This window comes from Poecile atricapillus, chromosome 9 (genome assembly GCF_030490865.1).
Source record: "Poecile atricapillus isolate bPoeAtr1 chromosome 9, bPoeAtr1.hap1, whole genome shotgun sequence".
In the NCBI taxonomy this organism is placed as follows: Eukaryota; Metazoa; Chordata; class Aves; order Passeriformes; family Paridae; genus Poecile; species Poecile atricapillus.
Window position 1 is genome coordinate 5,371,957 of NC_081257.1, and position 21,828 is coordinate 5,393,784.

At 40.7% G+C, this 21,828-nt stretch overlaps 1 protein-coding gene across 2 annotated transcripts in view; it reads left to right on the forward strand.

The window, feature by feature from the left end:
- IARS1 (isoleucyl-tRNA synthetase 1) overlaps positions 1–21,828 on the forward strand; it is a 91,059-nt gene that overhangs the window by 55,017 nt on the left and 14,214 nt on the right. For both annotated transcript variants that reach the window (XM_058845512.1, XM_058845513.1), the window contains exons 18-30: positions 508–594; positions 1,264–1,347; positions 4,789–4,936; positions 7,702–7,822; positions 11,508–11,599; positions 11,948–12,025; positions 12,416–12,537; positions 15,125–15,227; positions 15,347–15,430; positions 19,281–19,455; positions 20,362–20,465; positions 20,744–20,839; positions 21,626–21,802. In XM_058845512.1, the coding sequence (XP_058701495.1) occupies positions 508–594; positions 1,264–1,347; positions 4,789–4,936; positions 7,702–7,822; positions 11,508–11,599; positions 11,948–12,025; positions 12,416–12,537; positions 15,125–15,227; positions 15,347–15,430; positions 19,281–19,455; positions 20,362–20,465; positions 20,744–20,839; positions 21,626–21,802 (1,471 nt within the window). The remainder of the gene's footprint in view (positions 1–507; positions 595–1,263; positions 1,348–4,788; positions 4,937–7,701; positions 7,823–11,507; positions 11,600–11,947; positions 12,026–12,415; positions 12,538–15,124; positions 15,228–15,346; positions 15,431–19,280; positions 19,456–20,361; positions 20,466–20,743; positions 20,840–21,625; positions 21,803–21,828) is intronic.

Consider the following 21,828-nt stretch of genomic DNA (forward strand, 5'->3'; position numbering starts at 1 on the left):
GAAGGAGGCTTCTCCCATTTTTGGGAACTTGCTTTTATACTTCTATACTATGTTCCATTGTCTGTCAGGCTGAAGAATACACAACACACAAACACACAAAAGTGTGCTGGTCCTGAGTGCTGTGTTTGGTCCTACTGATCCTGTGCTCACAGGTTTGCAGTGAGCCAATAGGAAACTTGTGTGGGAGCAGAATTCCCTATTTTGTACTAAAGAGGGAAAATGCTGCAGTTTTCTTCCTCATGATCTTCCTAATGCTTCCTATTAGAATTTTTCTGCCTTCCTGGACTAATAGATCCCAGCTAAGCAAACAGCATGACACACTTCAAATAGGAAGATCTACTTTCAATAAGCTCCTCTTCTGACTCTGCCACATAAATGTTCCCCAGACTTAAAATTTATCTTTGCTGGAGGAAAGCAGCATAATGAAATATTTATTTTGTAATGAAGACACATGGGCTTTAGCTTGGTGTATTTATAAAGGCACATTTATGTTGTCTCTTGTTTCAGGTTCTACACTTTGCTGGTGCTGTCCACTGCACTTTTTGGGAGGCCTCCTTTCAAGAATGTCATTGTGAATGGCCTTGTCCTTGCCAGGTTGGTGTCAATCAGCTCCTTCCTGAGCAGGTTTTTAGTCAAAGAACATTTCAGATAAGACCTGCAAATTGTAAATGGAATGTGAAATGGACTTTAGAGCTGTTAAGACTTGCCAGGGTGATATCAGTGCTGCAGAAGATAAGAGGCATCTGAGAGTGAGAGGCTCACACATCCCAGCATCTGCTGCACTGGGTTCTTTCCAGCAGGATTAGTCCTGCCTTGGGAGAGAAAGTGAATAACAAGAATTGGAAAGAAATGATACCTGTTATGCAGAGTAAAGGGGATGATAAATGTAGTTTTAGATGTAATTTAAAGTTAATAATATTTGTTTCCCTTTATTTTCAAATGAAGCTTTGCCAGTGGGCTGGAGGGATTAATTCAAAGGAAGTGTATCTTTCCTCAGCTTGGGTAGGAAGGACAGATTTCCTGCTTAGATTTGTAACGTGGGAGCCTCTTGGGTTGGGCTTTGGGTTTTTTCAGTTGTTTTTTTTTAAGTTCAACAGTCCTACAGAAACAATGTGCTAATATATAGATATATATAATTATGTTCATGCCACCAGGGGTGTACTAGGACAGAAAAATTGAGCTGGATATGAAGGGCCTTTTTTTTCTTTATCCATGTATTACAAGAGTTCTGGGAATTGATGCCTACATTCTGATATTTTCTAGTGATGGCCAAAAAATGAGCAAAAGGAAGAAGAATTATCCTGATCCGATGCACATTGTGAACAGTTACGGAGCTGATGCACTCAGGTAGGATTTCTTTGATGGATGTTCAGTGGGATGTATTGGCTCCCTGCTCATGGTAGATTCATACAAAGAGGCTGCTTGGGGGGGGTTTAAAGAAACAGGAAGCAGGAAGAAAGTTAATTTTAGAAGATTCTAGACCACAGTGACAGAAGTAACTGCAAGAGTGGATGACTCCAAAGAGCTGGCGATGGATGCAGTGCGTATCTCCCTCCCTAAAGCCCAAGGGATCTGCTTCTTCCAGCACTGATGATCTGAGTTGAGCCCATGAAAATGTGAATAAAATAATTGATAACACCACTATACAAGGTCACTGTTAAATCACTGGCTTAGAGACAGGTCTATGCTTAATGAACAAAACATTTGTTTCCTGTTTGCACTAGACATTTTCTAGAGAGGAAGTGCTTTGTTTTTGTGGATGTAAATACATAATTTGCACCTAATAGTAGTGGCACTAGAGAAGCAGAAGTGGAGCAGCCTAATGTGTGTAGATAAATTGTCCTGGTCAAAGAGATTAAATACAGTTCATGTGGTTCATTAAAATTACAGGAACATATAAAGTAATTACACAGTCACTTGGTACTCTGGCTTGGCGCACTGATACATGCATCAAGTGGTACACTGAGGTAAACGTACATAAAAGACATTTTAATAACTTCAGGAATGCACTACAGAGCCCTGTAATTCTTGTGTATATAAGAAACCCTTCAACTCACACACTGTGTTACAGCTACACACAGAATTGATGGGCTGAATGGAAGCTGAATGTTTATTTGGGGAAGACAGTTGTTACTTCTGGATAATTTAAAAGAATCAATGTGAAGTTCTAGTTGTTTCAAGCTTTAGCATTTAAAAGACTTAGTACATGTTTACAATGGAGAGCTGGGTGGAGTTCTTAAGTTTAATCAAGGTTGCTCTTTACAAATAAACAAGGTGTGTTAGCAGGGTAGCACTGAGTTGGTAGCTGCAATAATAAGAGTGAAAAGGGTTGGAGTTACTCATACTGGAGATTTTTAAATCACAGGTGATGTTTCTGTTGGGAAAAAAAGAAAACCTACCTTTTTTATAAACAAACCAAAAAAACTTCAAACATCAGAAGTTGCAGTTCCATTATTCATGGGTTTTGGTGGTTTTTTTTTTTTAATTTATAAGAAGCTAATTCATTTTTCTGCCAGTGTACTCATTCTTTAATGTCACATTTATTTATACCTACACCCACACAGAGAGTAAAAAGCATTGCAGCCTGGGCTCATTTCTGGAAGGAGCTCTGCAATTCAGTTTTCTGCCTATTCTGAGGTGCTTGATGTTCTCTGTTTATAGCAAAAGCTACAACTGAGGTTTTTTCCTTGGCACCGTTTCCCTGCAGAGTTTCTTAAGCTTTTGCAGTACACAAATATATATGTATATTCTAACTGCAGCTTTGAAGTATTCTCAGCAGCAGCTTGATAAATAGATCAGTGGAAAATATAGATATAAGTTGGTGAACTGAATATGGAATTGAGTAGAAAGGGCAACCAGCAGAAATAACAGCACAGTAAATTCAACAACTCAACTTGAGGCTTCATGAGATTTGAATCCTGAGTGAAATCTGTAAGAAGGGCCAAAACAGTTGCATTTCAGTATTGCTGAGACCTGGGCTGGAGACCTGTCCAAGCTGAGCTATGTCAGAAAGCATTTGCTGGTCATGGTATTTCCAGGCCTTTGCTTTCCTCTGTCCTGGGGTGAGGATTGCTGTTACAAGTGGGGAGTTGCATCCTCCTCTCAACCTGGTCTTAAAATGCAGAGGAAATAATGCAACAAGCTGCTGGTTTAGAGGGGTGAAGAGGAGATTACTTACTTTTTTCTCATGCAAACTCAGTAACACTGACTTGATCTGAGGAAGATTTTATTTTCTGCCTGGTGGGTAACTTAATGGGTGTAACTAAACTGATGGAACTCCTGTTTTCTTGTGTGCCTTATTTCTTTTTCCATAGATTGAATGTGTCTTTGAATTGGAGTAATTGAGGAAATCGCTCTTCTTTTAACATTTAGATATTGTAAGGTAGGGTAAGGCTGCTTTAATGAAACAACCACCCCCAGAAAACAGTACTACAGCACCACCAAACTGGCACATAAATAATTGTGATAGAGGGAAAGTGTGATTTAAGGATAGGCTTAAATTCTAGTTTCATTTATGGACTTACTTACCCATTGCCATTAATTGTTTGGTACTTCTGTAAATTTATAATTCGAGTTCAGGTACAAATTCACTTGGGTGATCTTTGGGATACATTCCCACCCAAGCTATTCTATGAATCTGTGCTTAAAAATGGTTTGGGTTTGTTTTTTTTTTTTTAATCCAGTACCGAAAAAGCCCATTTCTGTGCTGCACTACTGTCTGTTTATTCTGGCAGCTCCATTTTTATCTATTAGTTTTAATGCAAGAAGCCCTCTCTCCTGAAGAATTTATGGTCTGGTATTCTTGAATGTGCTGTGTCAAACCCCATTAAGATTTTAAAACCTCCTAAAGGAAGTGCCTGTAAAGTTGTATTAGTTTAGAGTCATGATTTTAAAAGTTTAAAAATGTGAGAAAATGGGTTAATAAATTTGGATTGAAAAATGCCACAATCTTTAAAATGAAGAAATGTTTGGTTGGGTTCTCATATTTGGAAAATTAACTGAGGTTAATAAATAAATAAAATATATTTTTATATATTATAAATAAAGTTTTTGCTTGTTTTTTTGTTACCTGAGTAAGGCCTGGTTTCTCTTTGAGTTAATTTGATGGATTCCAGTTTATTTCTAAAGACAGGATGTTTATTTGGGGAAGAAGGGGGCATAAAGCATAAAGATTTTTTTTTTTTTTTTTTTTAAACTCAGAGACAGCAAAGAAGCTGAGGGACATTTCTGTCCCTTGTGTAAGTAGTTGGTGTCACCTGGATCCTCTGGTCCCTCAGAGCTGCCTCTGGAGCTGAGGCACATTTGTATTGTAGGAGGTACATCCTTTGTTCCCTTCTGCGGCTGTCTTTCTTGAAAATGTTGATTTCTGCTCTTTCTCTTGGAATTGCCTGTTTTGTTTTGCTCCTTAGTTCTGTCAAAGCTTTTCATAATTGAGGAGGTGAACAAGAGTGAGTAGAAAAATACTGGATAGTGGTTAAGGAATTAAAAATACTACCAAAACAATAGTTACCATCCTAAAGATGAACCATGCAGCGTCTGCTTGTTTTATACTCTGATGGCATCTGAGCATGTGTTAGCACTTCAATTAACTTCTAGAGTGAAAAAGAAAATTTCAGTTCAAATTCTGGATGCAGCATCTTAGAAAAACTCCTGTAGCAGTTACTAGTAAATGGTTTTAGGTTCAGTTTGTTACATGCCTACAATACAATCATCTTTGGAGTTTTTCATGGGAAACCCTATTAGTATTTGCAGTTTTAAGCTCTGAAGTATTGTCCTCTAATTTTGCAGGTTGTACCTGATCAATTCTCCCGTGGTAAGAGCAGAAAACCTGAGGTTTAAGGAGGAGGGAGTGAGGGATATCCTGAAGGATGTGTTCCTGCCCTGGTACAATGCTTATCGCTTCCTGGTGCAGAACGTTCAGATCCTGCAGCACAAGGTAAGATCTGGGGGGCTGAGGGCAAGGGATTTTCTGCTTCTTCAGGGTTAAAGCGAATCAGCATCGTAGGGAAATTCAGATTGGAAGGGAGGTCTGGACTCTGGAGGTCATCTGATCTTTGCCTCCTTGGTCTCAATTAGATCAGGTTGTATATTATACTCTCTCTGAATTTGTTATTTACTGTTTGTACCATGCTTTATATTTGTAATCACCTGCATCTTTCTCTTCTCAACCGAGGTTGTTAAATAGAAAGGAGGAGAGGTAGGTGGGGGACTGCCAAGACTTGACAGCTCTCATTTCTCAGATTGGAGTACTGTTGAGTCCTTTTTATATCACATCCCTGGGAAGCTGCTGCATTCAGACTTGTGAAATTGGAGATCCAGACCTGGTGTTTGTAGGGTCAGGAAACACTGAGCAGTTACCTGCTGCTCCTCATCCCCTGGGAACACCAGTTAAAGCCACGTGTGCTGGAGTGGATCCTTCTGAGATATCCTTGCTAAATCTGGTGGGTTTTCCTGGCAGTGTTTGCAGAGCAGCTGGAGGCAGCAGTTCCCACTGATCCTGCCTCAGTGCTGCTATTTTTCTTTGCTGTTCCTCTGTGTGGTGTGACCAGCCCAGCTCCTGTCCAGGAGGATCTGTCCTGCAGGGTCTGTCACTTGGGCTGCAAGTTCCTCTGCACTGAGATCAGTGCTCAGCACCACACACACCTTGAACATGAGCAGAACTGCAAATCAGCCAGGAAAGTTATTTTCAGTAGTGGCTGCTGTGACAATTTCTTGAGCTAACTCATTTACAGGAACTTTAATTATGAATCTGCATTAAAATGCTTAACTTGGGAATACTCAGTCCTGAATACATTAGCCACGGCAAGGAGATTGTCTTCTGTAACATGACAGTAATTTTTAAAAAAGTTATATTTAAATGCAGCTTAGAAAAAAAATTTCAGAAATGGAATGGAAAGAAAGGCAAGTCACAAAAGCAATAATGCTTTAGACTTGTAGATTACATTTGAAGTCTACTAAAAATGCTGGATGAGTGACAGGAGTTTCTACACTTTCAGTGTGCAAGCAAGATTAAAATTTCTTTCTTATAGTAATTTTTCATTAAAATTGAAGATTTGATGTGTATATTGTATAGTTTCTATTGAAACCAATTTTAATCTTTCAGCTGAAATTAATGACAGCAGGTTTAGTGCAGAGTTTTATGGAGAGTGGGAGCTAAATGAAAAGTCCAAACCTTGTACTACATGTGCAGTTGCAGTGCAGTGGTCACCATGGAGCTGTCATTTGAATCAATAAAGGCAGCTGAATTCAGAAATCAGTAAAGTAAACAGCTGACTTAAACAATTGGGCTTATCTGTGTTAGCAATGTCTTTGTGGAAGAAAGTTTGCTAACTCCAGATTCTAATATTTAACAAGTCTTTTTTTTAGGATCCCTAGACAGCATTCATCAGACAAACTTAGATGTCACCCCCAAAATACACTTGTTTATTCTGTGTGGCCTTTGAATTGTCTAAAGTGAACTTTATAGCTTTTTGCCATGATCCTATTGAATCTTGCAATATCAGTTCAGTTGGGGATGGAAGACCCCACTGGAAAAACCAGGTGCTTAAGGAGATAGGTTTGGTCATTCAGTAGATGGATTTTTTTCTTTCTAAATAGCAAAATCCTTCCTATGCACCATATTAGGCAAAAGAATGGGCTACTGGAGGAGATAATGCTTAAATTAGATTTCATGCACAGGTTTAAGCAACTCCTTCATTGTGTTCTGCTTCCTGTGAGAGAGAAAGTAAAATCCCAGTGTCCTGGATCAGGTATAATAATGATTTAATGTTTATTGTAATTCTCCCTTTAATTGTAGTTGGTTAATGACTGCTGACCTCACACTGGGACTGCTCTTCTTCTGCATTTCTTTCCTATGAATCTTCTCCTTTGTGCTGTGAAAGTGTATCTGTAGTTCCTGGGTTGAACAGTCCAAACAGATTATTTTTCATCTGGACTCTGAGGGAAGAGAAAGTCTAAAGGCTTTTAAAACCAGCTGTTAAATATTGTTTGTAAAAAAAACAAACCAGACGAAACCAACCCCAAAACCTGTTTCCAACCTGTTGTAAGAATGTGGGAAAGAGTCAGGGCAGGCACAGACCTGGTCCTGCTTGGGAGGCCCTGCAGAACCAGCAAAGTGATGCCGTTTCTCAGATGGCTGCAAACACCATGAGTGCTCTGGAAAGCAGCAGAAATGCACTGTGTGCCTGTTGGATGCTAAAAATTCCACCTGTTTTTTCAGGTTGCTACATTCATCTGTGTTTTAATGTGTTGAAATTGTCACACGTTCTTAAAAAAGTAACGGTCTTGTTTCTAGGCCTGCTCCCCAAATAGAATCCATCTGCATAGTAAATTCCTTAGAAATGCCTCAGATCCTCCTGGGTGAAGGAGCTGTGTAAATTCCAGGATCCTATCCTGTGTCTGGAGACTGGGGCTCATCCTTTCACACAGGTGAAAGGATTGGTACTGCTTTTTATCTGCTTTAGCAGGCCCAAATCAGCAGCCTCTTTTGCAGTTAAAGGTTGTGGTGAGGCAGCAGTGGGAGACAGGTTTTCCACAGCTCCCTCTCTTACATACCTGCATCTGGAATTTAATATTTGCTGGTAGGAAACCAGTGTAACTCAGGGAAGATGCCAAAATAGTGGTGGCTGACAGGTAATTGGATATAGAGGTTTGATTATATACCCTGATGACTTGGAAATGTGCTTTGTGTTTTGATGATAGGATGAGGGAAGAGAATTCCTGTACAATGAGAACACAGTTAAGGAGAGCAATAACATCATGGATAAATGGATTCTTTCTTTCACCCAGTCTCTCATCCAGTTCTTCAAAGCTGAAATGGCAGGTATGCATTTTTGCTCAGGGGGTCTGGGGGTGTTTCATGTTTGATTGCAGAACTTGCCTTTCTATACAGAGATTCCCAAATTCCATGAGAGACTTTGATAAAAGGAAGGAAATCTTTAACCAGCTACCATAATCCATGGAATGCTTCTTTCATGGGTGTTAAGTCAGATTTTGCTATGCTTGTTCATGAGATTTCAAAAAGTGATGAGGCTTTTTTTGTCACAGCTAATCCTGTGAGCTCAGTGATGGAGCTTGTTGCTGTAACAACGTCTGCTGCAGTGCTTGGAGCAATTAATAATATTATAATAGTCACTGAAAGACAGCAGTGAGAAGGAAGCCAAATAGAATTTGGAGAAGCTGGGAAAAAAGGGATAAAATGGGCAGTGCTCAAGTCAGCTGAATAAAATAATTTTGAGAGGTACATGAACACTGGCAATAAATTTTTCCCTGGTATAGTTCCATGGGGAGGGTTTCTTTGGAATCATGCTGTGGGAGTGTGTGCAGCAGAATGGATGGTATTAGGATAGCTGTAAGAAGATATTGTCCAAGTTTTTTTCCTTGCATGTTGTCTTTTTCATGATCCCATACCTCTTGATGTGCCCACATTACACTGGGGCACTTAATTGCAAAGAGGAGATGCTGCAGGGACCCCCTGAAGTAGCTGACAAACTTGCAGATAAAGTCACCATGGAATTTGAAAAAGCTTTGGTACATTTGAGGGCACTGGAAGCTCAGGTTTTGGGAAGAAGGTGGCTTTGGCCATTGTCACTTCTGTTCATGAGTAAACAAATAACCCCCCTCAACGCCTGTGATCTTAAGTTGCCCTCAGAAGAATTTTTAGAAGCTGTGGGCTTGGGAAGGAAGGTGTTAAGAGGGAAAACAGATAATAAGGAAATAGCTAAATGCCAGATGTGAGTTCATGAGGACACAGGCCAATCCTGCACTTCCTTATCTCTTGCTTTCCCCCCTCTGACTGATGTGATGGTCACTCTCAGCAAGACCACTACTGTGAGTTTATCTTGCTGTGATAGGTAAACTGGGTCATTTGGTATGAGCAGAATTCACGTGAGCTCATCTAAGAACATTTCATTAAAGGAAGAAAGAATCCTCAAGCTACCCAACCTAGCAGTATGACAAAAGCTGGCTCTCATTGATGAAAATGTGTCTTCTTCCTGCAAGTTGTTATCCTTGAAATTTGATGGTGGTTGTGTTGAGTTTCATGTATTCCAAGCAGAGCCTATGCAAGTTTATGTGCTGCATGTTAGGAGGAAAATACTCTGAGGGACAGCAAAAAATAAATTTGTGAGTTTGTGAACCTGGGATCTTGAATCAGTGCATGGTTTAAGCCAGAAAAATTTGTAGGAAGGTGAATATGGGGGTAGAAACTTGAATTATCTGCTCTGGATTTCAGAGAAGATGATGAATCTGACCAAAAGGGGTGTGTCTGTGACCATCTTTGTAAAGTAAGGAGATCCTTCCAAACAGAAGAGAGTTCCTGTTGGAAGATGACAATGTAAAGACTTTCAAGGCAGTAGTGTTGGTATGAAATGCTGTTGTCTTGTGTTTGATGAAGATAACATCGTGTGCTCATCAAATGAGTGGCAATCTCATTTGGAACGGATTAAAACCCAGAATTTTTCAATTTATTTTTCTGCATAAACTCTGGACTCAGTCAGGCAGATCTTAATGAGATGCAGTGAATTTGTGTACTGTGACACGATACTCTAATCTCTTTTACAAACCTACTTTGGAATTTTTTTTTTTGTTTTTAAAGATTTTCTACTTCATATTACTTCAAGTAGGAAAAATGTCAGGAAGAGACAAGGGAAGATTATAGTGACTGATACTGTCAAATGCTCAATAATGGAGATAAATAAAAACATAAATTCCTGCAGCTGGAGGTCATGGGGTATAAGAACACACAGGTTTGAAATTGGCAGTGCAGGAGACCCCACTGACCAGGGAAATGCTGCAGCTGGGCTCTGCTTCTTTCATTTCATCCAGTGTCCTTGAGTGGAGCTGAATTTTACACCCATCTCCTGCCTCTGGAAAAATGTTTCCATTAAGTCCAACTTATGGTAATTGTGCCCCAGTTTCTCCTGGCACTTGGAGAGGTGGCAGTGTCAGCCCAGGTGGGGTCAGTGTGGGATTGACCTCACCTGAATGGGCTGAACCTGTGCCCCCTCCAACTCTGGGGTGTTTGAGAGAGCCTGGAAAAACTCCAGAGAGGGGGATCAGCTCTCTGCTGCTCCTGGATGGGGAGAGTTTGTGTTCCAGGACTGTGTGCAACTGGAGGAGGCCCAGCCCCATTCCCAGTGTTCATGGAAAATGGCACAAGTTACATTCTGTTGAAACCTGATGTGTTTCAGGGGTGTTAAAATTCTGTATTAAAAATCAATAAGCCTTTTTAGGCTTTTATTAAATGCCCAATACAAGCACTTATTTTAGTACTTATTTACGACTGAAATGAAAGAAGTGTGTAGAGCCTCCATGTACATCCATGGCCTTTTCCTGTGTCACAAAAAAAGCAGATTTCACAATTTGGTTACAGCTATTGAGAACAGAAATGCATTTTTCCAGGCTAATACTATATTTCTTCTTAAAGATACACTGTCCCTGAAGGGTGGGATTTTTTATTATTTTAAAATTTGTTTATAATGGGTCTCCTAACTAAAAAAATGCATAGCTAGAAGAAACATTAGGATTTTTTTAGGATTACAAATTCCCAATAAATAATGTCTTCCCCAGCATGATGTGAATCTTCTGGGCATTTCCTTTTTAGGTTTAAATCCCAGTTCTCTGCCTTTAAAAACACTTCTGCTTTACAAAACACAATGAAAAGTGTAGTGGAGCTTTTAAAGCCAAGATCCGTTTTACTCAGTAGCTGCTTGATTAATGAAGCTACTTCAGAATGGAGCTCAAGAAGCTCTTGGCTTTTAGAGAAGTTGAATACAAGTTCTTCCTTAGCAAATTGAGTCCTGTGTAAGGTCCATCCCCCTTATCCTCCCAGACTTCTCAGGAAGAGCTGAAATTTGTTTCCTTGTTGTGTAGTGGTGTTGGTGATGACCTTGGGGCTGGCAGCTTTCCCTGATTTCAGTTACACAGAACTTGAAAATACAGCTCTGCTTATCTCTTACCTCATCAGCCTTGCTGCTGCTTCGCATTTTAACTTACTCTGTTAAGTAACATAGAAAAATAATGAAAAACTGTAATCATGGGGAGACTTGGTTGAAGTAGGTGTCTTATTTTAAATCTGTTGAGCAAAAGGAGGAAGCTTTGGCAGTAATTAAGAAAATTTTATTTTCTGGTTCTGCAATAATTTCTGTTCAACTTGTAGTGCCATGGCTGTGTTTGCAGCATGGGTGAATGGAGGATTTGCCCAATCCCCTGCCATTAATAGTCTCTTATCCACTATCCTCTTTACCAGTCAGATAAAAGCATAAGGCTCCCATAATGTCTGTTTGTGTGGGATTAGGGAAGCTATTTGGGAGGGGGGAATGTGTTTGTCTTGAGCATGAGAGGGATGCTGTGCATATGCAAAATACAGTTGTAAAATAATGAATATTTAGTTACTTTTTGTAGCTTTCTGCTGTGTTTAATACCAGGACTGTAAATGATGATGTGATTTCTAAGTGAGGAGCTTGCAGAGGGCAGATTTTACCTGCAGGAACCATTTTTCCTTGCAGCTTACAGGCTGTACACGGTGGTGCCTCGGCTGGTGAAGTTTGTGGATATTCTGACCAACTGGTACGTCAGAATGAACCGCAGGAGACTCAAGGTAGGGATCAGCTGCTGCACTCCTGCACTGGCAACAAAGTCCTGGCAGTCCCTGGGAATGGGATTCATGGCAGCTCCACACAAGATCTTGGCTTTAAATGCTGTCACTGTGCCTGAAAGTGGCACAAAATTTAACTGTTTTCTCTCCTTTGTGGAAAAAACCAACCAAAAAGCCCAATAATTCCATTATACTTGCTCAGTGGAATCGACCAAAGTTAATACAATTTGGAAAACACATGTATTGTATTAACATAGCCTATTTGAAGTGCATTTGAAAACTTTTGAAGTCTATTGAAGTGTGTTTCCTGATCCTCAGATTGCTGCTTTTCTTGGTGAATTCTTCATTTAGGGCGAGAATGGGACTGAGGACTGCATTATGGCCTTGGAAACTTTGTTTAGTGTCTTGTTCTCCATGTGCAGACTCATGGTAAGGGAATTACACCCCACTCTCGGTAACACTTTAAGGCAGTTAATGTAAAAGCATATTTGTGTAGCACAGTTCATTTTCCATCTTTCCCTTTTATTTGCTTATCTGCCCCATGGTAGTAAAAAAAGAAGGCCTTTATCACCTGATTGATAAGGACACAATATAATTTCTTCCCTGATGCCCAAAAAATAACATTTAAATATCAGGCAGGAGGTAAATAAGTGGTATGAATTCCAGTGTTTATTTCAGTCTGCATTTTGAATAACATCCCACTTGCAGACACTTTGTAAGCATTGTTTTTGCTGAACTGTCCTTATGTAATTCATGGTATTACTGATTCATAATGTACAAGCAATAAAGGAAAGCTGGTGATTGAATGCAATATTACAGGCACCATATACTCCATTTATCACTGAGCTGATGTACCAGAATCTGAAAACACTCATTGATCCAGCCTCAGTCCAGGAGAAGAACATTGAGAGCATCCACTACCTCATGCTCCCCCAAGTCAGGTAAGAGGCACCTCTTAGGTGGCAAAATTGGGGTTTGGTTTTTTTGGGGGGGATTTTTGTTCATTTTTGGGGCTTGGGGGTTTGGTTGGTTGGTTGTTTTTGTTTTTTTTTTTTTTATTTCACAGAACAGTGCTCCCTCACTTGTGTTTAAAACTGCGTAACAAGAAACCAGACTGCTTTCATAATGTAAATACTACTTTGTCTCTGAAAAACTTCAGGATGCTAGTGAACATGTTCTTTTCTATGAGCACAGATTGTTTATATTTTGATTAAGATCTGATGAATTTTAGTCTCTTTGCTGTAGGAGAATATTTCCCTTGCAGTACACTTCACACTTCACCCTCAGTTTTAGCTGGGAATTTTCCCTCCATATTCAGGCAGTAGATTTGTGTTAGCTTTAAGGACTTGAGATAGGAAGGAAAGCCAGTTAGGAGGAATGCGTGTTCCCAACTCATAATATTTTCTTGTGGTGGGCAGGAATATCCTTTTTTGCTCCTCAAACTGTGTGTTGGCTCAAAGCTGTAGTGTCTAACTGTGAAAGGCCCTAAAGGATCAGAGAGATCACTGGTATAGCAGTGGATTAAGTTCCTGCATTTAGTTCCTGCAGCACTGTCTGCTCTGGGTATCTGAAAATAAGAGAAAAAACTTCCCTTCAGTGTTGCAGCTCAGTGTGAAAACCTTCAAGGACAGGGGACCTGACCTTGATACTTTACAGTTTAAAAATTTAAACCTTCTCTAATGGTGTATCTTTTTATGGCTGCTGCACGCTTTGAGGAGGGTGTATGGTCTTTGTGATCACTTTAATAGCGAGAGTTACTGCAACAGGGAGCTGGAGATTGACATAATGATGGTGCTGATTTTCTGTTCCCTGGGCAAGTGCTGTGAAGAATATGTAATCAATGCCACCCTCATCAGGGAGCTGCCAGGAGTAGGTCTGGGCCCCTGCAGAAGGGAGTCAGGGAAGGATGGGGAGCTGTTTGCAGGGACTCAGTTCAGGCACGGGCCTAGCACAAGCACTTAAAAGTGGCTTAGTCACTCTTCACTGCAGTTACTGCTGACTTGCTGCTGCATCATGCAAATGTGGGATGTATTTGAGGCTTGCATCACTATTCCCTGTATTGCATTTTGTTTGGGTTTTTGTCTGTTACTAGTTTGTGGCATTTATTTATTTATCAGTTGTCCCATAGAAAAAGCCTTTTCAAATCCAGAGTGTCGTTGATGTTGGAGTTTCACCTGGAGTTGCAAAGCACATCACTGCATTTACTTTGAAAGTTTTCTGATACAGCATAAAGACAATACTGTCAATTAATAGGAAGAGAGATTTTTCAATGCAGTTACAGAAAATACTCACTTTGGTGAGTGCAGATAAAGCTGGAGGACTTGGCCACTTTCACAGCTGAGCTTGACTCAACACCTGTGTTAAAACCCCACCGAGGTCGTGCTTGGTTGCTCAGTGTCTGAACAGATGGGTGACATTAAATCTTGTGGATTTGCATTCAGTCTTTGAAAAATACTCTTATGTTGTGGCTCTGCAGTGTTGTTCAGTGCTATTGAAATACTGTCACATAATCCTGTATGAAGCTTTCTGGGAGCAAAATATTCCATCTTGTAATTTCCACATTTCCAAGTTGTTGGAGGATCATCCTCAGGGACTGGCTTTTGGAAGAACAAAAGCTTCAAAAGATGTGGAACCAACTCAGTCTTAATGCTGCAATGGGCATATTTCAGTTTTAAATTTTGTTTCACCAGCTTTGTTTTTCTGCAGTTGTGGTTTTCAGCCCAGTACTTCTGCTCCTTAGGTTACAGCAAGTACCTGTGTTCCTTTAATTTATTCATATCTGTCTTTTTAACCAATACCTCTGCTCTTGCTTTGATACCTGAGTGGTTTTAAAGGAGCTGCCCAATTAGTGCATCTACTTAACAAATCAGGAAAAACATATTTTCAGAACATTTCACTGCTTGTACGCTTGAAACAAGATACAAATGTCAACTGCCAAAAAAAAATAAAAAAGAGCCAAAAATTCAACCCAAATCCTCTCCCCACCCCCCAGAAAATGCCAAAAGGCAAAAAAATCCCCAGTCCTGCCTTGCCTCAAAATGGAGGGATGTTACAATTATTGAGCCTGGAAAGATGCTAAAAATCTAAAACATCAAGCTCAAATATCCACAGTTTCTGGAAAAGATGATAAATTGAGATCCAGTAAATTGTTGTTACAGGGAATTCATTGTTGCTATAAGTACTCTATTTATAATATCTTTCTGCATCTTCTTATGATATTATTAATGTAAATTGTACTTTTTATTGGCTATTACTAGAATAGGTTATATGACTCAATCCTGTGCACCTTGTGAGAGGTGCTAACAAAAGATGTAAAAATAGATCTGCTATTTGTTTTCAGCAGGTTATTTCCTCCTCATCTTCTCCACAAAGAGAGAGGAAAAGCCTGTTTGTTCATTTTTCAAATTGCCCCAACCAGGGCATAATTGAGTCTGTGGCAGGAAATGTCAGGGAAGGGGGTAAAATGTTTTCAATCTGCTCAAAGAGAGGTGATGAAAATGAAGCAATTATGTTTCCTTTTTAATCTAGGGAGGATCTCATCGACAAAAAAATTGAAAGTGCCGTTTCTTGTTTGCAGTCTGTGATTGAGCTGGGACGAGTGATCAGAGACAGAAAAACCATCCCAGTCAAGGTTAGAACTCCTCACATCTCCTGTCATGCCTTGGGAATGTGCAACAGCTTTGTAACTTTGGGATAAACCTGGGGAAACTGAGTAGTTAAGATTCTGTTTTGTTTTTTTTCTTTCCCCAGTATCCTCTGAAAGAAGTAGTAGTTATCCACCAGGATCCAGAGGCACTGGAAAACATCAGGTCTTTAGAGAAGTACGTACTTGAGGTAAGAACATCATGTTTTATGGGGATTGTGTCTGGTGGTTACCTGAACAACCTTTTCTGTTGACCATATTAACAGGTGAAATGAATTTCCAGGAGAGCTGTAATGAAAGGAGGTATCAGTGGGTGGTGTGCCAAAGTCAGTTTAGTGTTGAGAAATACTTAATCCTACAAACTGACCACACTGGACTGAGAGGCTGTTAGAATCTGACCCGTTTGCATTCTCTAAAGCCATGAAATCCATCTTCAAGGATCAGTGACACAGATTCTCGTTCTGTTTCCACTAAGCACTGGCAGTACAGGATCTGAGGAGGTTTTTCCTTGTGCAGAAATGGTGTGGCCCTTATCCTGTGCCTGTTCTTGGCAGCATGAAGATTCTTTCTTCAGTGAGGTATCTGTAACAGCAGATCTGCTCATGTGCTTAAAATATGCCATTGTGTTGTGGTTGAAGTTGCCATTGTCAAGGTCACCTGCTTTACCTTGACAAACAGAACAAAAATGTGCATCTTCCCAAGGAGAATCAGCTCACCTCACCTGTCTTGGTGAGGGCAGCCATGTCAATTAGGGAATTCAGGAGATGAAGCACAGGAGGACCTCTGAAACTTGTGTTATATATAATTCCAGCAATGTGAGCTTTCCCCAAACCTAGATACACATCTGTGAAAAGTCTCTAAAAATTCTACTGGGTGAATGAGCACTGGCTCAGGAGGGCACAGCTCAGTGCACGGGACATCAGTGCTGTGTGCTGCTTGCATTTAGTTACTGTGGGAGTTAAATGCTTAAGAATTGTTCACTAGAGGAATTTTAATTTAAAAGATAGTAATTGATTTGCAAGTGGGACTGTAAAGCTTTTCTGTCATGTTAACTTATTGATTATTGCTCTTAGACTTGGCACTTATGATCCCTTGCCTCAGAATTGCTGTTATTATTAATTATAATAATTCCAATATCTGAGTCTCCTCAACAGCAGAATTCTGTGAAATTTAGTCTAATGTCTGTCCCATTTTTTGAATCTGAAAAATGGATTTGTAGATTCTAGAGAATCCAGCTTTATGGGAGATGAGTTTAGCTTCCTCAAATTACTTCCAAAAGAGTGGTTGCTAAAATTTGTTGTCAGCTTCTACAGCTAATGAAAGGTAACAAAAAAAAGGTAACAATTTTTAAATTATTATGTAATTGGATTGTACATGAGTAAGTTTTGATTTGTATTCCTTTGCCTACTGCAGACAAAAGTCTGTCTTCTGGAGAGATGAGTTAAAACAAACTCAGATGCCTTTGTGGAAGCACAAACACAAAGTACTGTCTATTGTCCTGGTTTTATTATGTGTCTTAAAATTCAACAAGCTGCTGCTGGAGCTTAGTGTGTGTTTTATTGTACTGCATGGCAATCAATCCTGTTGTTTACTGGATGGTGCAGAGCTAAAGAGGTCAGTGATTACAGGCAGGCTGGGCAGCATTGCTTGGACTGCATTTGCAGCTTTGTTCATCAACCTCCTGCCTATTCAGAGCTTTAGAACCTTCAGTGATTGCCAGGAGTAAATTTGCAGATGCCAGAGGTAATGGGTAAGGAGAATTACACCATTTAATTTCGTGTAGTTGCTGACAAAAGAATTGGAAAAATATACTTGTCAATTCTTCAGAAATTTCATTCATCGCTTTTGCAGTAGGAGCTGTAGTCTTTGATCTGCAGTGCTGCTCTCTCATCTTCAGAATACAGAAAGTCATTTAAATAAATGGATTTTAATATTAGAACTTGCCTGATTATAGAGTTGTCATGCAAAAATAGCCAAGCTCACAAAATGAAATAAACCCAGGAGGCTTTTAGCAACTGGACACAGTTGCATTTTATTCATTTCTGTTTGAGGCCTTTTACAAGCCTGGGTCAGGACTTCTTTTCCCAGCTGCTTCCAGGGAAAGGTTTTCTCTGAGTAAATTTCACTCTGTGCACAGTCAGAATCTTGTTTCCATCCATCCTTTGTATTCACTCCATCCCCCAGCCCTGTGTAGGGCTGCTGTAAAACAGAGAAATTCGGCTCCTACATCAAACCCAGGGACTGATCCTGTGATGGGGCTGAATTATCTGACAGAGGAGCTGTGGCTGGGGGGCCCAGCAGTTTTTCATTTCTTACACTATTACATAATGAGTACTTTCCTTTTCAGGCTGCCTGCTTAGAGAACCCAGCCCAGCTGAAGCATAGCATTTCTGACATTTCAGAGTCTCTGTTCTGAGGACTGGGCATAGCTGGGGTACATGGCACCAGCTAAAGGCTCTTGTATGTTCAGGCATTCCATGTACAGCTAGCTCTTCCAACTGGTCATGGGAAGGGCTGGTTGCCTCAGTATGTCCACATGAGATTTGAAAGATGTGTTAAGGAGCTAATTTTGAGTAATTAGGAAGATAAAATTAAGAATTTTTTAAGTCAAAGCACAGAGACTGATGTAAACAGACCTGAGATACAGATTTGCCTGTTTTTCTAAGACTCATTCTGGGTTTTTAAATGGATAATGTGTTCAAAAAGAATGATTTCCTAATCTAATTAGTACAGAAAACTTGTCCTGATGGAGTTGGCTTCTCTGTGATTTATCTAATCAGGCCCAAAGTCATCTTTCAATTTGTGCTAGTTTTTGGATTATTATTTCTTTTCCCCCACGAGGTTGTCATTTACAACTCGTAGGCTCATTTCCAGCAGCACCCCATTGAAACTGAATTTCTGAAGTGCGCAATTTTCATTAGATTTCCTAAAAGATGTATTAAATAAAATTAGATTCAGTTGTGTTTTTGGCTCCTCATGTCAGTAGGACTTCCTAGGGAATTAGGCTGCAGCTCAGAGGTTGTATTTAAGCATTATTTCTCAATCCAAATGTTTGGCTACTTGCTAGTCCTGTCATGCTGATGCTGCCATTTACTTCTGCTTCCTAAATGCCTTGGAGCAGCTTGTTTGCCAAGTGCACCTGGTGATGCTGTAGGATGGTGATGGGAGCTCTGACCACCATCCAGTGGGCATTAAATGCCAAATGTTTCAAATACTGGGCAGCCTGGCAGGCAGAACCTGCTGGATTGCAGTGAAATGCACATGCAGGTCTGTGCCTGATGTTTTCCAACCCCAGTCATATCCACCTTCAGCTTTCTTCTCTCCGAAGAGTTCCAGCCTTGGTCTTTCCTCATATGAAAGCAACATTGTCCTCTCAATCAGTTGTTGTGTAAAACTTTGCACAGCACCGCTATGTTCCCTTCAGATATGGGGACAAAAACTGCACGTGCAAGTCAGAAAAATGGGCACACACATTCCTGCAGTGTCTGGGGCCTCTCCTGGAGTCCATGCAGGTTTTATAAAGCTGTTTTGGCTGCAGGGCACAGCCAGAAGCTTTTTTGAGCAGGCTGGTTTTGTGTGCAGTCAGGGGCTGGAATGAACAGGTAAGAAGGAGACAAAATGAGGCCATTTGGTACAACCTCAACCATGAAATGGTTGGTTATGGTTTCCTGGCTCAATGTATTCTGAAAGGACTGTTCCAGCAGGATTTTCCCTCCTGAGCTCTGCCCAGCCATTGACTCCACCACTGCACACAGAGGGAATGGGTTTAGTTCTTCAGGCAGCTGTGAGGGGGAGGTAAAAAGGGCTGTTGAGTAGGGGGATGATTTGAGGTGAGAGCTGCCTGAAAATAGCAAAGAACTGCTGGAGGCTGAGGGTGAGGATGGGCTGTGCTGCTGAAGGCGGGTTCGGTCGGGTTTGTTTGCTCTCCCAGTGCTGGCCAATGACCTGGTCCAGAGATAACTCTGTAAAAGCCTCACATCCGGGCTCTCACACCTTCCCTGGCGCTGTTGTTGAGCTCATGTCCCGTGTGTGTCCCTGCAGGAGCTGAACGTGCGGGCGCTGACGCTGTCTGCGGACAAGGGCAGGTACGGGGTGCGGCTGCGGGCCGAGCCCGAGCACACCGTGCTGGGCCGGCGCCTCAAGGGAGCCTTCAAGTCTGTCATGGCTGCCATCAAGGAGCTCAGCAGCGAGCAGCTGGAGAGGTTCCAGGAGACAGGTCTGTAGTGGGACAGAGCCCTTCGAGGATGGAAGGGTGTCCTTCTGCGGGCTTTGGGGAGCTTAAGGCCTACTTCCCTCTTAGTATCCCTATTCATATACGAGGAGAAAATTGGGTTTTTTTTGTTCCCAGTATTTTTCTGATGGTAAATTAGAAATGGCCACAAGCACTGATCTTAAACTGTTCTCCTGTTAAATTGTTCCTTCATGTCAGAGGATGTTTAGGATGGATAATAGGAAAAGGTTCTTGCCCACAGAGGATGTCAAGCACCCCAGGGAATGGGCACAGCCCCAAGGCTGCCAGAGCTTCAGGAGTGTTTGGACAGCACTGCCAGGGCTGCACAGGGTGGGATTGTCAAGGTGTCTGGCCAGGAGTTAGACTCTGATCCCTGTGGGTCCCTTCCCACTCAGGATGTTCTCTGATTTTAAGGGCTACTGTAAAGCCAAGATGAAGCAGAGAATAAGCTTTCTGTGAGACTGAATCAGATTGGAACTGAGTATTTGTGCAGTAGCTTTTATTCTAAAAGCATTGCTTCAATTCCAGAGTTACAAGTGGGTGTGAATTTTGCAGCTATATCTGTTTAGTGAATTGCTTAAATGGAAATTGGGAGTTGGTGGAGTATACAGGTTATTTTTAAGTTTTATTCCATTCAGATGGTTCTACACAAACACTTGCTGAAGTGCTTGTGTTTTAGTGAGCTCTGCTGCCTGGAGAAGTGCTTGTGTGAAAAATGGGAATGTGGGATAATCCGGTGCTGCTTACTAGTGCTTAACTACTGTTTGACTGCATTGCCAATATATGCATTGCACATGTTTGGAGTCTGATACTTGATTAAAGCTTTCTGAATTTAAAATTGGGGATTTTACTTGGATGGTAAAAGATGCTCTCCATCTGCCAATCCTGCAGGCAGCATTGTTGTGGAAGGACACGAACTCCATGGGGAAGATCTCCGCCTCATGTATCAGATGACAGAGGGATCTGCCCAGTTTGAGGCACACTCCGATGCTCAGGTATTTTATTGGTTACTTCCTCTCTTTTTTTTATTAAGGGAAGAGTTCCTCAGGAAGCAATAGGAAAATGGTGAGGTGAAAGCTGGCTTGGGTTTGTTAGTTCAGGTAGTGCAGCACATTTCAGGAGTGTGTGAATCCTGGAGCTGTTCAGTGCTCTCTCCCCCATCATATTTTGTACGTGAGGAGCTCTCTAAAAGTATCCTGAGCTCCTGAGAGTGTTACTTCCACTTTGTTCCCACTTTGTCACCTTTTCATCAGTGTTCTGTGCATTTGCTCAGGTTTTGGTGCTGCTGGATGTGACCCCGGACCAGTCCATGGTGGATGAAGGAGTTGCCAGGGAAGTGATCAATCGCATCCAGAAGCTTCGCAAGAAGGTGAGCAATCAGTGGGGTGGGACAAGGCATTTTCATTTCCTTTTCAGCAATCTGGGCAATATGCAGCAGAGACTGCATTTTTAATTAAATATGAAGTCCTGTATCGTTTACTCCTTGTGTGTGGCTTTCTGATTGGATTCCCTTGCAAGAGCTCTAAAGGATGTGTAGAGAAAATTTTTGTGGGACACGTTATTTTGGAAAAGATATCTGTGCAGTTAAGGCTGCATAAATCATAAATTAATAGAAAAGTCTGGGCTGGAAAGAACTTTTCTTTAGCATAAGACTGAAAAACTACAAATTTTTACCAAAATAGTAATTTTTTACATTATATATATTTAAAAATAATTCTGTGTAGATTTTATATATACACCTATATAGTGTTTTTTTAAAAAATATATATATTCACACCTATGTAGCTTTATATATTTTCAAGTTTTTTACATATGAAACTTGAGGATTTATTTCTGTATAAAAGATAACCAGGAAGGACTGTGGCCATGAAAACTCTCCCATGTGTTACTGGATGATGTACATTCAGTTTAATAACATAAAGCTGTAATTTATTTTCACTGTAATGAATATCAATATACTTAATCTTGCCTATATTCCCATGTTTTGAGATTCTTTGTGTTTTTACAGAAGGGTTGTTTTTTTCTAAGTCTTTTGTGGAAGCTTTTAAGAGCTGCTTGATAAATACCATTTTTTTTTTTTTTTTAAACTTGACAAGTATTCCTCTCTTGGTTTGTGGTTTTGGTGTCAGTAATGGTGTGTCTGTGTGTCCTGCAGAGGAACCTGGTCCCCACAGATGAGATCATGGTGTACTACAGGGCCCTGCCAGAGGGGGAGTACCTGGACTCTGTCATCCAGCAGCATGCTGAGTTCATTTTTGCCACAATAAAGGCAGACCTGAAGCCTTACCCGGTGCCTACCTCAAAGGAAGTTCTCATCCAGGAAACAACCCAAGTAAGGAGGAAAAGCACTGCTGGCAT